The following is an 18,197-nucleotide window of genomic DNA, read 5'->3' as shown; positions in this document are numbered from 1 at the left end:
ACAAAGGGAGGTGAGAGCCTGGAATGCACTGCCAGAGGAGATGGTGGAAGCAGACACAAATAGCAGCATTCAAGAAACTCCTGGTTGAATACATGGATAGGAAGCGAATAGAGGGATACTGATCCTGTAAGTGGGGACAGTTTTAGTACCATAGGGCAAAATGTGTTGGCGCAGGCTTAGAGGGCCAAAGACCCTGTTCCTGTGCTGTACTGTTCTTTGTACTTGATGAGCCAAATGGCCTAATTGTGCACCCATATCTAATGGTCTTCTGTTCTAACTGGGAGGACCTTTTTTTAAAATTGGCCCTGGGGTCAGTAACCAGGCCTGATCAGCGGTCTTACCTTCCAGAGTGCTCCCATTACATGGCTCCAGCCGGTCACCATTTACCATCCTCCTGCAGGCCAGCTCCATGGGATCATTCTCAGCCTCAGCCAGCTCCAGTATCTGTGGTGTGTTTGGTGGGGTCAGTAGGCAGGAGGGATCCAGTGCCAACTTCTTCTGACCAATGTCCTGTTGCCCAGGGAGACTGTTCTGGAGCTCAAGGCTCTTCAGCTTTTGTGCCAGCTCTGCCTGGCAGGATCGAAGGCTACCTGGGGCATGGCTGTGGAACAGAGAATGGCCCATTTGTCGGTACTTCCCTTCACACACGGAGCTGGAGCGATGGCTGGTGTCCTGAATGGCACACTGCCCAGAAACATCTGCAGAACTGGGCACCTTCACACCTGCCCCAACTCCCACTCCAATTTCAGGAACTGTTGCTCCAGCTCCTGGTGTTCCTGTTCCTGTTCCTGCTCCAGCTCCCAGTGTTCCTGTTCCTGTTCCTGCTCCAGCTCCAGGTGTTCCTGTTCCTTCTCCTGCTCCAGCTCCCTGTGTTCCTGTTCCTGCTCCAGCTCCAACTCCCGGTGCTGCTGTTCCTGCTCCAGCTCCTGGTGTTCCTGTTCCTGTTCCTGCTCCAACTCCCGGTGTTCCTGTTCCAGCTTCTGCATTCTGAAACAGAATGGATGACATTACAAAGAGTTACGAATTCATCAGTTAAACCTCACTTTCTGGAACCAGTCCTTTCAGGATTACTGGTCTGACTGCTCAGTTATGGCGTCTGAAAGCATAAGCTCCACATATCTGTCCATACGCCTCAAAAAGGGATCCTGCAAGAAATGTCAGGATCAGATGGGTGGTGGTAGATCCGCTGTGGGATCCTGTGGCCAAGACTGACCTCATTCAGAAGAACAAAAGAGGCAGGAGCAGGATTAGGCCATTCAGTCTTTCGAGCCTGTTCCACCATTCAATATGATCAAGGCTGATCTCATCTTGGCCTCAAACTCCACTGTCCTGCTCTCCATAACTCTTTAGCTAATTATTAACCAAGCCGCTGAGTAAATTTAAGGAGGAGATACAAAATGTCCCAGCATCCACTGCAAACTGGGGGAGTGAACTCCACAGGTTCACGATCGTTTGAGAGAAGCAATTTCTCCTCAATAATTAACTGATTTTGCCCTACAGTGCGGATTTTCTCCTCACTCAGATGAGTGCTTTAACAGAAGTCAGTTTTTGAGACGAGCACCAGCCATGTTTGGAATCTCACAGGCCTCATGAAGCCTGTAGGTCAGCTCCTTGCTGCTAACTCACTGACTGGGTACTACAAAGTGTGCTCAGGAATTCGATGGGTGAGGGAGAAAGGGGTCCCTCAACATCAGCTACCACATTCTCTGGTGCTGAATGACCCACAAAATCAGAAAGGGAAATCAAATCAACTCGCAAAATGCACGGCATCAGCTTCAACGTTACACCTCTGACTATCCCAGTCCAAAGTGATGACACATTAAAATGAATAGTATGAGACTTTTAAAAGATTTGCTAAGTAGATCTCGATGAAATGCAAGGTTTAGCTGTCTCTTAATTCACGCCCAATCTCTGATCGCTCATCCTGTCTATCTCTATCTCTCCCTCATGGAATAGTGTAGGTTAGATGGGCTTCAGATTGGTTTCACAGGTTGGCGAAACATTGAGGGCCAAAGGGCCTGTACTGCATTGTAGTGTTCAATGTTCTATGTCCTAACCGTTGATTTTTTTCATAGTTATAAATCTGTCTATTGTAGCTTTAAATATACTTATTTACCCAGCCTCGACAACCCTCTGCATTAAATAATTGCACAAATTCACTACCGTCTGAGAGAAGAAACGTCTCCCCATCTCTGTCTTAAAAATGCACCAGCTAAGTCTGAGGTGATACCCTCTGGTCCTAGACTCTCTGACGGGGGAAACAACTTTCCTGCATCTACACTGTCTGGTCCCCTAAGAATCTTGTGTGTTTCAATAAGGTCACCTCTCATTCTTTGATATTCAAGGCCAACTTACTCAACCGCTCCTCATTGACCAGTCCCTCAATACCTGAGATCAGCCGGGTGAATCTTCTCTGATCTGCCTCCAATGCCAGTATGTCATTCTGTAGAGATGGGGCACAAAACTGTTCACAGCATTCCAGCTATGGCAATAACTAGTGTCTTGTGTCATTTTGCAAGACCTGCCTACTTTTACACATCATTCCCTCTGAAATATAAGCCAACATTCTATGTCTTTTCCTTATCACCCAATGAATTTGGAAATTAACGTTTTGTGATTCAGGCACAAGGACTCCCAAATCCCTCTGTTCTGTAGCTTTCTGCCATTTTTCTCTATTTAACAAATATTCAGCTACTCTATTCTTTCTGCTGAAGAGCATAATCTCACATTTCCTCACATTATATCTCATCTGCCAAGTTTTATCTGTCTATATCCCTCTGCAGAGTCTTTGTGTCATCTTCAGCACTTGCCTTCCCACCTATTCTCCTGCCGTCTGCAAACATAGCTACCGTACATTCACTTTTCATCGAGCCATAGAGCTGTACAACATGGAAACAGACCCTTCAGTCCAACTTGTCCATGCTAACCAGATATGCTAAACTGATCTAGTCCCATTTGCCAGCATTTGGCCCATATCCCTCTAAATGTTTCCCATTCCATATACCCATCCAGATGCTTTTAAACTGTTGTAATTGTACCAGCCTCCACCACTTCCTCTGGCAGCTGGTCATTAATATATATTGTAAATAATAGTGATCTTAGCACTGTGTACTCCATCAGTTTAAGGTTGTCATCCTGGAAATATCCTCCAAGCCCAACTCTCTGTTGTCTTATTTGTTAGCCAATCCTCTACATCACCTCCAACACCATGGGCTCTAGCCTTATTAAATATTCTAATGTATGGCATCTTATCAAATGCCTCTGAAAATTCGTATACATTCCATGCAAAGCTTTCTGTTTGGCCAATTCTCTTTTTCTTCCCTATGTCTCAGTCTATGCTCTTGGTCTCTCTCTCCCGGCATCTCTGTTGCTCATGAATCTTCCCTTATTACAACAATGGCTACATTTCATTAACTGCCAAGTACTTTGCAGTATCCTGCGGTTTGGAAGGTACATTATCATTCCTCGACTTGAAACCTCTTCCCGTAAAACTCTGCACTGAGTGGAGTTTTTGGTTTATCTCACTTGAGGTGCTATTTCTAATATTTTGTGAATCCAAACCCTAAATCCTTCCAGTGCCCAGAGTGTGAAGATTGCCCTATCCATTATGTGCAGATAGTCCTCGAGCTGCAGTAGGTATTCCTTTGAAACATACATGTTCAGTCTGATCCAATACTAATGGTAATCTTTCAAATAAAACTGGCCAGTGTTCTCTCTATCTGTGGCCAATGCCTGAGCAGTAGCACTGAGAACTTAGAGGACTTGTCTGAGGAACACTGAAGTGAAGCTTGGAACTTGTTCAACTCATCTAGACCATCATGAAAGAAGGTGATGGAATTCCTGCTGATACAGCAGTCCAACTCCATGCCCTTATCCTCCAGATGTGGAATGAACAGGAAGCCCTGAATGATCTTAAGGACATCATAATTGTGGCAGTCTTCAAAACAAAAGCAAACAAATTCAACAATGGAACTTAGAGAGATCTTGCTGCATGTCATTGCAGGCAAGAGCATTACAAGAACCCTCTGAACTGACTCAGAACACTTGCTAATGAATTCCTCCCCAATCTGTATGCCCTAGAGCTTTAAAGAATAGTGGGGTGCAAGTAGAAGAGAGCACTTGTCAGCAAAAGTTTTAGAAATCTGCAGGCCAAGGGCGGCACAATGGTTCAGTGGTTAGCACTGCTGCCTCACACTGTCAGAGATATGGGTTCAATTCCAGGCTTGGATGACTGTGTACAGATTGCACATAAAAAGTGAAAGAACTACGGATGCCGTACATCAGGAACAAAAACAAAGTTGCTGGAAAAGCTCAGCAGGTCTGGCAGCATCTGTGAAGAAAAATATCGAAGTTAATGTTTCGGGGCCGGTGACCCTACTGCCAGATCGGCTGAGCTTTTCCAGCAACTTTGTTTTTGCACATTCTCCCTGTGTCTGTGTGGGCTTTCTTTGGGTGCTCAGTCTTCCTCCCACAGGCCATAGATGTGCAGGTTAGGTGGATTGGCAATGGGAAATACAGGGTTATGAGGATAGAGTGGGGTCTGCCTGGGAATTTCTCTGGAGGGACATGTGGTCTCAGTGGGCCAAATGACCTGCTTCCAAATGTAGGGATTGTATGGTTTGAAGTAGGGTTGTGATAGTTAGTGATTTCAATAACCTAGGGTAAACTGGGGGAAAAGGTAGAGTGGGGCATGGAAGGGGAGAAATTCCTGCAATGTGCGCAGGAGAACCTTATGAGGGCAGTGCATTTCCAGTCTTACCTGCAAGGAAGTTGTGCTGGATCTAGTCCTCGTGGAGGCCAAGTGGAGAACCTCAAATGGGGGACCATTTGGGAAATAGTGATCATTACGTAATGAAGGTTTAATAAGTCAGAAAAAGATTTTAAAAATCAGTCAACAATTAAGGACTCAGACTGGAAAAGGGCAGAGTTTAGGGAACTAAAGTTGAAAAGGAGCATGTTGATTAGAAATGCATTTTGGTGGATAAACAAGTGAGATTTCCAAAAGAGAGGGTGCAAGTTAAGTGCATACCCATAAAAAATAAATATATAGTATCCAAAGCTAGAGGATCCTGGATGACTCATGATATTAATGAGAAAATAAGGCAGAGAAAGGGAAGAATATGATGCACACCAGAATAATAACAGTAATAGGGAATCAGGAAGAGTATCTGAAATGTAGGAGAAAGGCTAAGGCTGGAATAGGGAAGAGGAAACATAAAGACAGGGTGTCAGGCTGAGCTAAGACAAATAGTAAAATGTTCTACAAACATATTAACAGTACCATATTAGTGATGAATTGAATGGGGCCCATAAGGAACAAGCAGGGTAAGCTGTTCCCTGAAGCAAAGGGTATGGCAGAGATACGAAATGAATATCTTGTTTCTGTTCTCACCAAATTAGAAGATGGTGAAAATGGCCTGTAGTGGGTGTTGAGCAATTGAGCAGTATAGTGATGGATATGGAAGAGGTGCTAAAAATGCTGGCAGCACTCCAGGTCGAGAAGTCACCAGGTCCGTATGGGATCAATCCTAGATTGCTGACAGGTAGGAGGCAAATTGTGGAGCCATTGACAGGAATTTTCTCTGAATACAGGATTAGTCCCAAGGGTCTCGAAGTTTGCTAATGTGAAGCTGTTGCTTAAGAAAAGGGACAAAGGATAACCCAGGAAACTACAGTAGTGCTGCAGATGTTGTATATTTGGACTTCCAGTGCCCCATGGCAGGTTGGTTGGCAAATTAGAAATGTTTGGGACTGGGACTGAGAGGTCCTTGGCAACATGAATTAGAAGTTGGCTAAAGGATAGGAAACAGAAGGTTAGATGTAGATGGGCATTTCTCAGATTGAAAGTGTTGAGTTGAAAGCCATATTCCCCAGTAATTGGTATTGGGACCCTTGCTTTTTGATTATTTTAAAATTTTGGAGATGGGTGTCGAGGACAAAATCTCTAAATTTGCAGATGATATTACGCTAGGGAGAATAGTGAATTGTGAGAATGATGCTGAGCCACTTCAGAGTGATATTGACTTGTTGGCAAATGTGCAGAGAGATTTCAATACAAGGAAATGTAAGGTAAAGCATTTTGGTACAAGAAACACACAGAGACAATACAGGCTTAAATAGTATAACTGTGACAGGAGTACAGGAGCTGAGGGACCTCAGGGTTCATGTACACAATTCTCTGAAAGTGGCCAGGCAAGTTGAAACAGTTGTTAAGGTTTATAGGATCCTTGTGTTTATAAATAGAGGCATAGTGTATACAATCAAGGAAGTGATGTAACACTTCTACAAATCATTGGTCAGACAACATTTAGAGTAGTGTGTTCAGTTCTGGGCACCTCATTCAAGGAAAGATGTTAAAGGTCTGGAGAGCATACAAGGGAGATTTACTAGAATGATACCAGACATTTTGGACTTTCGATACAAGAAAAGATTAGAGAGATTGGGTTTATTCCCCTTCTAGCAGAGGAGACCTTATTGAGGAGTTCAAAATGATGCACAATTTGGACAGCATAAAGAGGATATTCTGTTTCCACTAGTTGGTATGTCAGTAACCAGACAGTCACAACTTCAAAAATGTCAACAAGAGAGCTAGGAGTGAGATGAGGAGAAACTTCTTTACTCGGAGAGTTGTTAGGATTTGGAATGCGCTGCCTGGGACAGTGGTGCAGGCTGATTCCATTGGTAATTTCAAAAGAGAGCTGGATATATATTTGACAGTGATGAAGTTAGAGGGCTACAGAGAAACGGCTAGGTAGCTCTTTTGGGAGTTGGTACAGGCATAATGGGCCAAAGAGCTCTGGAACCTTCTTTACTGTAAAATTCTATTATTCTAACGAGGGTGGCCTAATTAAAAACTTACAAAATTCTTGAAGGGCATGACAGAGCAGATGTAGATGGAATGTTTTACCTCGAAGGTGAACTTAGAACTAAGGGACATAATCTCAAAATCAGGAGCAGGTCATTTAGAGTTGAGATGAAGAGAAATTTGAAGAGAGCAGTGAATTTTTGGAAGTCTCTGCCTCAAAGCTTCATGGAAGCTCAATTATTGAGCACATTCAAGACAACAGTCAACAAGCTTCTGGTGACTAATGATACGAAGACACATGGAGATAATGTGAGACATTATTGAGGCACTGAGGTAGATGATCAGTCAAAATCTGATTGAATAGCCCACTCCTCTTCCGAGAAATCTCAATGTGGATTTACACAATCAAGAGACATAACTGACATGATTTCTACAGTTCAGCAAGAACAGGAATGTCACAAACAACATCAACTTTCTGCATGACATCTTTCTCAACTTGACAAAGATTAATGTCAACTCTGGGAAATTCTGAAGTACGGATATCCTTCAAAATTCATCACCATCTTATGCCTGTTTCATGATAATATGCAAGTGATGATCTTTAGCAACTGATCCATTCCAGAGCCCTTTAAGGTTAAAATAGGAGTCAAACAAGTTGTGCCATCGCACCAATTCTTCTTCTGATTTTCCTAGCTATCAGGCTATGTCTGAATAGAGGCAAAGTCCCCTGCTGCTGTACAGGTTATTTATTAAATGGACGGTAAACTTTTTTATGTTGGACAACTTCAATCAATAACAAAACACACTCACTGAGCATCAACAGACAATACTGTAGTAACTGCTTTGTTGGACATGGATCTTCGAGAATTTCCAATGTATTTACTGAGGAAGATGAGAAGGTAGGACTCGCACTCAATGGTTAGAAGATCATAGTTTCCCAACAGCAAGCCAGAAATACATGAGCTCCAGGCCCATCGATTCGGATTCACTTTGAGGGCCAGGGAAATGCAGAAGGCTTCCAGTATCTTGGAATTTTTCCTTCACAGAAGGTTTGCCTTGACAGAAACTCTGCATCACTTGCAGCTTGCTGGAGCAGTCTTTGCCCACCTGAGGAAGCAAGTGTTTGAAAGTTGTGACATTAAATCTGTGACATCAGGATATCTCTACCCCTCAGTGTGAGGACGAAAGATGGACAATGTTGCAGGGACAAGAGGTGCCTCAAAACACTGCAGTTATACCATCAGCATCTCGGCTGGGAGAGACTACATGTGGGAGGACAGATACACCAACATCAGTGTGCTTGCACAAACAGCAAGCCGACAATGACCCACTATCAGCTTCACTGGGTTTAGTCAGGGCATATTCACTAGGGGAGGACAAATGAAGCACTTCAAGGACGTGCAGAAAACCAACATGAAAATGTTCAACATTAACGTCAGCTCCTGGGAGGCTATCATCCTGCACTGAACCAAACAGAAGCAGAATCTGTTGGAAGGACTACAGCATGTTGAAACCCAATAATTGCAAAGAGGAAAAGCAAGAACAGAGAAAGAACAAGTAATGACACGTATTCATGACACATAACCGGACATCCCACAGGACAGCAGATGTTCAATGTGGCAGAAAGTCAGCAGATCCCAAAACAGCATCGTCAGCCACCTTTGAGTAGTCGAAGACAACATTCTCACCTGTGACAGATAGCCAATTATAACAGAAGACTGAAGCTGAATACAGCTCTCTCACATTACAGTTTGGTGTCTTAATTTGTTACAGTCAGTTAACCAGGCTTTCAAAACTTCACAATTACAAAGATCAGCTGAAAAAATGCCCATTACCACTTCCTGTTCAATTCAATTCAATGCACCTTACTCAGCAACTAATCAGTGTCTAGGGTTCTACCAATCTGCTAATGCTAACCCACGCTATTCACAGTGAGGACCCTTACCCTGAATAAGGTACAGTGTGTCATCTCTACCCCAGATAAACAGTGACTCCTCGTAGTTAACCCCTTCCCTGAAAAACAGTAACTAATTCTGACCTTGCTACGTAAAAACCAATCCATTCAATGAGACCATCAACAACGGGGATTTTATTTATCTACTGTACCTTTGGGAACACCGGGAAAAAACAACGTAGATGGTCAGAGTAGACCAGGAGCTGGTGGGGTATGAGGAAAAATTGCTGGGTAGGTTAACCTTGCTATGACACATTCTTCAAGGGTGAATGACTGTTGTTGCATTGGGCCTCATTTATGGCTGGTAAAGGGTTAATCAGCATTTGTTAGAGTAGTATAATTGAATTCTGGGAGTTAAACCACAGAAACTGCTACGCCAATATATTGCTGGATATTTATACAGCTCCTGGTTGCCAAAATCCTGAGGAAGAAAATACAAAAATGTATCTAAAGTCAGATCTCGGGCTAAATGCAGCTGCTCTGGATGACTCAACAAAGTTCCGCAGACGCTAAGACAGGAAACACTGACTTAAAGGCCACAAACACTTTCAATCAGTGACAGAAACATGATGCAATGTTAATGGAATTTCAGCAAAGACAAAGCAGCAAACGGAAATCTCAGTGCACAAAGCAATTGTCATTTCATTGTTATCATTGTGAAGATAGATAACATGCTGATATGGAATTAAATCATGAGCATAAGAAGTGGGAGAGACATGTGACACATGGAGAAAACCACACTTTTGTTTGAGATGATAGCTAGAACCTGTGCCAGAGAAGGCAGAGGAAGCAGATTCAATAGGAACTTTCATAAGGAAATTGCAGACTAATAAATACTCAAACAAAAATTTGCAGGACTATGGGAAAAGAGCAGAGAGTGGCACTAATTGGAGAGATCTTTCAGAGAGTCAGTGCAGGCACAATGCACCAAACAGAGTCTCCTTGTGCTGTAAGATTTTATGATTCTGGATTACTGTGTCTCATACTCAAACCTCACATCATCCACTCACATACATTTCAGCAGCTACTGATTTCAGTCATAAACCTACACCTTTATTATTTTAAACAGTGAACAATGAGGGCTTCACTTAGAATCTACAACAAGACGTCACAGAACAATCACAGAGATTACCATCTGTCTGCGGAAATAGCGTATTATTGCAGTGCACAGACAGAAAGTCAGGGGTTTAACGGTCACTTCAGAGACTTGAACATATCAACCAGGCAGGCCATCCCACTGCACTGCACAGGGAGCATGCACTGTCAGTGCTAAGTGAGCACTACACAGTCGGAGGGTCAGTGCTGAGGGAGCGCCGCACTGTCGGAGGGTCAGTGCTGAGGGAGCGCCGCACTGTCGGAGGGTCAGTGCTGAGGGAGCGCCGCACTGTCGGAGGGTCAGTGCTGAGGGAGCGCCGCACTGTCGGAGGGTCAGTGCTGAGGGAGCGCCGCACTGTCGGAGGGTCAGTGCTGAGGGAGCGCCGCACTGTCGGAGGGTCAGTGCTGAGGGAGCGCCGCACTGTCGGAGGGTCAGTGCTGAGGGAGCGCCGCACTGTCGGAGGGTCAGTGCTGAGGGAGCGTCGCACTGTCGGAGGGTCAGTGCTGAGGGAGCGCCGCACTGTCGGAGGGTCAGTGCTGAGGGAGCGCCGCACTGTCGGAGGGTCAGTGCTGAGGGAGCGCCGCACTGTCGGAGGGTCAGTGCTGAGGGAGCGCCGCACTGTCGGAGGGTGCAACTTTCTGGCTGTTTAAATGAAAGCCATACCTGTCCTGTCACGTGGATGTGGGAGATCACAGAAACTGTTTTGATGAACAGCAGCCATACTCTCCCTCGTATACTTCTGGGTTCGATATTTATTTGTGATTGACTATCACTAATACAGACTCGCTGGTCATTATCTCATCGCAGAGTTTCTTTATTTCTTTGTGTCGTGGGTGTCACAGGAAAGGCCAGCATTTGTTGCTCATTTACTCATCATTTTTAAGATTAGTTTCTGATTTTAGATGTTTTATCTGAATTTAAATCCCACCAGCTGCCTTGGTGGGCTTTGTACCTGCCTACTCAACTCACCAGTCTGAGTTTCTGGAATATTATTCCAGTGATCTTCGCTCGATGCTCCTGCTTTCCCTGTGCCATCTTGCTGTGTAGCTGCTGCATTACAAAGTGGCTACACTTCAGTGAAGTATTTTTTTAGCTGAAAGGCTAGTTGGGACATTATAAACGCTGCTGTGGAAATTACAAGTTCTTTCCTACTAAATGCTGATGCGTTTGAATAAACAGAGCACAAGAAATTATTTCTTGCTGGAGTTACTAAAATGAAGGAAAGGTCCCAGCTTGCTCCACCACATCCTTTCTTTATTTATTCACTCATGGGACGTGGGCATCACTAGCTGGACCAGCATTTATTGCCCATTCCCTAGTTTTCTTTATTCATTCATATGATGAGGGCATCGCTGGCCAGGCAGCATTTATTGCCCATCCCTAATTGCCCAGTGGGCAGTTATGAGTCAAACACATTGCTGGGGGTCTGGAGTCACATGTAAGCCAGACCCAGGTAAGGATGGCAGTTTTGGCCCCAAAGGACATTAGTGAACCAGATGGATTTTTTCAAGAAGCGGCAATAGATTCATGGTCATCATTAGACCCTTTAATTCCAGATATTTATTGAATTCAAATTCCACCATCTTCCATGGCAAGATTCGAACACAGGTCCCCAGAACATTACCTGGGTCTCTAGATTAACAGACTAGTGATTGGTTAGGCCATGCCTCCCCTAAAGTTGCCGTTGAGAAGGTGATGGTGAGCTGCCTTCTTGAACTGCTGCAGTCCATTTGCTGTGGGTTGACCCACAATGCCCTTAGGGAGGGAATTCCAGAAATTTGACTCAATGACACTGAAGGAACAGTGATATATTTCCAAGGCAGGATACTGAGTGACTTGGATGGAAACTTTCAGGTGGTGGTGTTCCCATGTATCTGCTGCCTTTGTCCTTCTCGATGGAAGTGGTTATAGGCTTGGAAGATACTGTCTAATGATCTCTGATAGATTTGTTCAGTGCATCTTGAATGCTGTATTTGCTCATGGTTCTGAACATTGTCTAATCATCGGTGAACATCCCAACTTCCGACCTTGTGATGGAGAGAAGGTCACTGATGAAGCAGCTGCAGATGGTTGGACCAAGGACACTACCCTGAGGAACTCCTGCACAGATGCCCTGGAGCTGAGATGACTGACCTCCAAAAACCTGGAGCATACTCCTATGTGCCAGGTATGACTCCAATCAGTGGAGAATATGCCCACAATTCCCATTGATACCAATTTTGCTGGGGCTCCTTGATGCTACGCTTGGTTGAATCCAGCTTTGCTGTCAAGGGCTGTCACTCTCACCTCACCTCTGAAATTCAGCTCTTTTGTCCATGTTTGAACCAAGGATGGAATGAGGTCTGGAGCTGAGTGGCCCTGGCAGAACCCAAACTGGGCAGCACTGATCAGGCTGTTGCTGACCAGGTGCTGCATAATAGCACCGTTACTGACACTTTCCATCAGTTTACTGACGATTGAGAGTCAGCTGATGGGGCAGTAATTGGTGGGTTGGATTTGTCCTGCTTTTGTGTACAGGACATACTTGGGCAATTTTCCTCATTGTTGGGTAGATACCAGTGTTGTAACCGCACTGGAACAGCTTGGCTAGAGGAGCGGCACGTTCTGGAGCACAAGTTTTCAGTACTATTGCCAGGATGTTGTCAGGGCCGGTAGCCTTTGCAGTATCCAGTGTCTCCAACCGTTTCTTGATATCACGTGGAGTGAATCAAATTGGCTGAAGACTGGTATCTGTAATGTTGGGGACCACTGGAGGAGGCAGAGATGGATCGTCCACTCAGCATTTCTGGCTGAAGATTGTTGCGAAAGGGTTCAGCCTCATCTTGGAATGGAAATAGAATGAATAATGGAAACCGGGATGTTAGCAAAAGAGGACAGTGAAAAGAGGATGAAAAGTGTCTTTATGACAGAGAGGGTCCATACAGAACCATCTCTAATGCAAATTGAACTGAGTACCAGACACACATGAGAACGCTAAAGAATTCTGTCTTAATTCTGTCTTGTGCAGAATTGCAGAATCATTGCTTGTTTCCCACTTGGAATATCTTCAGTCCTAGAACCAGAAACCTGTGCAACTGCTCCCTTCCCTCAGTCCTCTTACTGCTTTCTACAGGCTTACACAACTTTCATACTTACTGTCTTCTCTCAGACTGTTGTTAATGTTGTCCTACCACTAGATCCTTGCCCTTTCAATTCCTGGTTGCTACGAAACAAACACAGAAAGTGATCTAAGTGTGAAGAAACATCAGGAATTGACTGCGTTAGGAGTCTGAGGGTACTTGATGAAATCTGTATGTGGTCCCTACACACTCATCAGTGAAATGTATTGAATAGATTCTCTTAGATGCGGTGACAGACAGAGACCATCAGTTCATCCGCATCTCTCCATGGACCAAGATCCACAGACGCAGGACCATGAAGTCATAACAACATCAGAACTAGGAGCAAGAGCAGGCCATTCAGCCCCTTCAGCCTGCTTCACCATTCAATTCAGTCATGGCTGATCGCATCTCAGCCTCAATCCCACTCTCCATTACCTTTCAATTTGTTACTTATAAAAATCTGTCCATCACCTTAAATTTAATGAGTGTCCCTGCATCAGATTCACAACGCTTTGAGAGAAGTTATTTCTGCTTGTGTCTGTTTTAAATCTGCATTCCTGCGCTTAAAACTATGAGCTCTTGTTGTAGGTTGTTCCACAAGGGAAAGTATTTACTCTGTCTAATTTATCATTCCTCTTTCGTGTGAAGCTAGGAATCTGTAGCATACAGAGCCAGGGGAATCTGAAATATTTGCGGTGATCGATGGTGTGTTTGCTAGATTTGCTGGGGTGGGTATAAATTAGATTGGCAGGGAAGTGGCAAGCTGAAACAGAGTTCAAGTTGGAAGTCAGCAAAACTGGAAACAGGAAATAGAAAAGTAATATGCAAAATAAGAAGGCAAACAAAGCAAAGTCAAGCATTCAATACAATGACAATACAGAATAATGTTAAAAAGACAAAGTCAAGGACAGGCAGCAATGTAACAAAGTTGATCATGTGAAGATTAAACAGTGGTGATTAAGTGTGATTTAATTGCCAATACATAGTTAGAAATTGACCAGAACCAAAAACTGAACAATTAGAGATTTTGCTCATTTAAGAATAATAGGTTAAAAAGAAAAGGAGCTGGATAATGAGGGATGGGTTTCTGGAAAGGTTCCTGTTGAGTAGAAAGTCGCAAAGCGAACCCTACTATGTAGGAAAAGGACAACTCTCCTGTTAAGTTAACATCAGTTACCAGAAAAACATCAGAATCCATTCTAAATGATATGCTGGCTGGATATTTAGAAAAGAATAGTAAACTTAGACAGTCAACATGGACTTACGAACAGGATATCATTTTTGACAAACCTGTTGGGATTTTTTCAGGGTTTTGTTTTTAGTGTATAGAAAGGAGAACCAGCGGATGTTAGCCTTTTGGATTTTCAGAAAGCTTTTGACATGTTCCCACGCAGGTGATAAACAAATTTTAAGCCTATGGGATTTGGAGAGAATATACTGGTGGGTGTTTCTAAGAACATTATGCGAAGTTAGGCAAGAGATTGCTAGGCCCCATTCTGAGATACTTGGGTCATCAATAGCCCCAGGTGAGGTGTTGGCCAACGTGGTGCTATTATTTACGAAAGGCTGTAAAGAAAAGCCAGGGAACTATAGGCTGGCAAGTCAGACATCAGTGGCAGGCAAGTTATTGGAGGGGGTTCTGAGGGTTGCTTTTCAGACTGGAGGCCTGTGACCAGTGGTGTGCCACAAGGATTGGTGCTGGGTCCACTGCTTTTCATCATTTCTGTTATTGATTTGGATATGATGTAGGAGATAATGGTTAGAGAATTTGCAGACAACATCAAAATAAGTGATGTAGTGGAAAGTGAAGAAGATTATCTCAGAGTACAACATGACCTTGACCAGATGGGCCAATGGGGCCAAGGAGTGGCAGGTAGAGCTTAATTAGACAGATGTGAGATGTTCCATTTTGGTAAGGCAAACCAGGGCATGGTTTACACAGTTAATGGTGGGGCCTCGGAAATGTTGTTGAACAAAGAGACCTTGGAGTGTAGGTTCCTACTTCCTGAGTCACAGGTAGACAGGGTAGTGAAGGTGGTGTCTGGCATGCTTGTCTTCATTGGCCAGAGCTTTGAGTCTGGGAGTTGGGAAGTCATGTTGCAATTGTACAGGACACAGGTAAGACCACTTTTGGAATACTGTGTACAATTCTGGTCACCCTTCTATCGGGAAGGATGTCGTTAAACTTGAAGGGGTGCCGAAAAGATTTACAAGGTTGTTGCCAGAACAGGTAAGTTTGAGTTATAGGATGAAGCTGAACAGACTGGGATTATTTTCACTGGAAACTCAGACACGAACAATGACCTTACAGAAGTTTATAAAACATGAGGGCCGTGAATGGGGTGAATAGCCAAGATAGTTTCCCGAAGGTCGGGGAATCCAAACGAGAGGGTATAGGTTTAAGGTCAGAGGGTAAAGCTTTAAAAAGGACCTAAGGGATAACTTTTTAACACAGAGGATGGTGTGTATATGGAATGAGCTGCCAGAGGAGGTGGTGGACGCTGGTACAATTGCAACATTTAAAAGCATCTGGATGGGTATATGACCAGGAAGGGTTTGTAGGGATATGGGCCAAATCCTGTGAAATGAGACTAAGTCAGATTGAGATGTTTGGTTGGTGCAGTTGAGCTGGGCCAAAGGTTCTGTTTCCATGCTGTATGACTCTAAGACCAATTGGTTAACAGATAGAAAGCAGACAGTAAGAATAAACAGACCATTCTCTAGATGGCAAGATGTTACTGCAAGAGTCACTGCTAGGTTCACAATTGTTCACAATCTACCAAAATGATTTGGATAAAAAGACTAATTACAACATTTCCAAATTTGACAATGGCACTAAACTAAATGGGAATGTAAGTTGTGAGAAGGATGTAAGAAGACTTCGCAGAGATTTCACAGGCAAAGTGATGGCGAGGACACAGTAAATGACATATAGTGTGGATAAGTGTGAAGTTATCTACCTTAGAAGAAGAAACAAAAAGGCAGAGAATTCCCTAAATGGTGAGAAGATTGGGAAGTGTTGATATCCAAAGGGGCCTGGATGTCCTTGTTCATGAATCACTAAAACCAAGCATATAGATGCATCAATCAGTAAAGCAGCAAATGGTGTGCTGACCTTGAGATACAGGAGCAAGGATGTCTGGTGTAGATGTGTAGAATATTGATACAATCACACTTGTGGACAGTTCTGGTTCCCTTGTCCAAGGAAGGATATACTTGCCATCAAGAGAATGCACTGGAGTTTCTCCTGACTAATCCCTGTGACGGTAACACAGAAAACTATATCTGCATTCCTTCGTGTTTCAAAGAACAAGTGATGGTCTCTGTAAGTCACAAAGTTCTTTCAGGGACAGTCTCAGGATAAGGTACAAACCATTCCAGACACATATGGGGAGGAATTTCTTCACTCAAAGGATGGTGAATCTTTGGAATTCTCTCCTCAGAGGATCGTGGATACTCAACTATTGAGCATGTTCAAGGCAGAAATCGATAGGACTCCAGAGATTAGTGATGTGAAGGGATATAGAGATGGTGGGAAAAAATGGCATTGAGATAGATGACCAGTCATAATTTGTTTGGATAATGGTGCAGACCTGTGAGCCTCCTCCTGATGTTACTTCCTATGTTCCTATTTATCAAATCCAGTGATAATTGGCTTGTATTTGTCATACACAATGATCATCAGTGGTTAGAAAACCGGTATCAAGGAAAATCAAACACTAAACAATTCTCAAGACAGGAAGTACCAGAATAATAAAGGTCAGAAATACCCTGTGTTTAATATTAGTGGACATACACAGAGTAACAAGAATATGCCATGCTTTATACACAGCGTGACAGAGCCTGGCAGAGTTTAATGTAAACACTTATAGTAACACTGCACAGTGAATTCATGACCTCTGTCAGGTGCTCCTTTATATCTGTTGTCTTGCCAGTATAAATTAAGACATCAACGCACAGATACCAAATGATTATGAGCTTTAGTCTTCTTTGTAACACAGCACAGCCCTTGACTGCTCCTAAAATGATCAAAGGGACAATGATCTGACTGGCGATTAAGGATGTAAATTCCAGATGTGCTGTTCACCTCTACACATGTTGTGTACCTGCCAGGCTAACACTATACTGCACAGCAGGTACTCAGATTTAAGAGCAGCTCACGTGGCACCGTCCTCTTCCCAATCTCCATTAACATTTCTGAAGAGGCATTCACTTCAGAGTCAACGGTGACAGGAGCACATGACAGGTATTGATCAGAGTGTTCAATCATTCACAATTCGGGGAGAAACCTGGAATGGGAAACTATGGTGATGAGTGAGACAATGCGACAATGCAACTTTCTATTGAAGCCAGAATGCTCGGGGAGGCTGTTAAAACTGTAAAGTGCATTGATAAGAGTACACTGGGGATATTATTTCCTCTGGTTAGAAAATCATCAGGAGGGAGATACCATCACAGAATGACACACAGCACACAAGGCCATTTGGTTCATTCTGACTCATAACAATATTCAAAGTAAGTTTGTTCATGAAGAACCTCCAATTTCTCTGTTAGATTCTCTCCACACAAAGTCACTGTCCTTGCTTGCTTGTATCCTCCGAATGCCCATGATATTTTACCTGTGGGGATCGGCTGCCACTGCTCAGTTCAGGCCTTGCCAGACACTCTGGTTCCTCCAGGCTCTTCAGAAACTCTTTGAAACGTTCCAACTGGGAGGTGAGGCCCAGGGAGTCAGGGATGGGCTTTCCAAGTTCGATGTGGAAAGTGCTAGAAGGCAGGATCAGGGGCGGATGATTGTCAAAGCTTTCCAAGATGTCAGCTGTGAACAAGGAGACAGAGCAGTCAGTGGGTGCAGTGTGCAGAGCAGAGCCCATCCCAACTGGGTCACAATAGCTAAGTCAGTGCAGGAATTGCATGATCCCTCACCCACTTCACTCACTCACTCAGTTACTTCCTCACTTACTCACTCACTCCATTGCTCTCTCCCTCACTCACTCCCTCCCTCACTCCATTCCTCCCTCACTCACTCCATTCCTCCCTCACTCACTCCATTCCTCCCTCACTCACTCACTCCATTGCTCCCTCCCTCACTCACTCCCTCACTCCCTCCATTCCTCCCTCATACACACCCTCACACACACCCTCTATCCTGCCCTCACACACACACTCCCTCCCTCACTCCTCCTCTCCATTCCTCCCTCACTCACTCCATTCCTCCCTCACTCACACTCCATTCCTCCC

General features: G+C 44.0%; 1 protein-coding gene across 3 annotated transcripts in view; it reads right to left on the bottom strand.

Annotated features, from left to right (window-relative positions):
- Nucleotides 1-18,197, bottom strand: part of radil2a (Ras association and DIL domains 2a) — an 83,674-nt gene that overhangs the window by 17,577 nt on the left and 47,900 nt on the right. For all 3 annotated transcript variants that reach the window (XM_048555438.2, XM_048555441.2, XM_048555439.2), the window contains exons 12-13: nucleotides 17,576-17,775; nucleotides 342-987 (exon numbers count right to left, since the gene is read on the bottom strand). In XM_048555438.2, coding sequence (XP_048411395.2) covers nucleotides 342-987; nucleotides 17,576-17,775 — 846 coding nt within the window. The remainder of the gene's footprint in view (nucleotides 1-341; nucleotides 988-17,575; nucleotides 17,776-18,197) is intronic.

This window comes from Stegostoma tigrinum, chromosome 22, assembly GCF_030684315.1.
Source record: "Stegostoma tigrinum isolate sSteTig4 chromosome 22, sSteTig4.hap1, whole genome shotgun sequence".
Taxonomy (NCBI): domain Eukaryota; kingdom Metazoa; phylum Chordata; class Chondrichthyes; order Orectolobiformes; family Stegostomatidae; genus Stegostoma; species Stegostoma tigrinum.
This window is presented reverse-complemented; position numbering and strand designations above follow the sequence as displayed.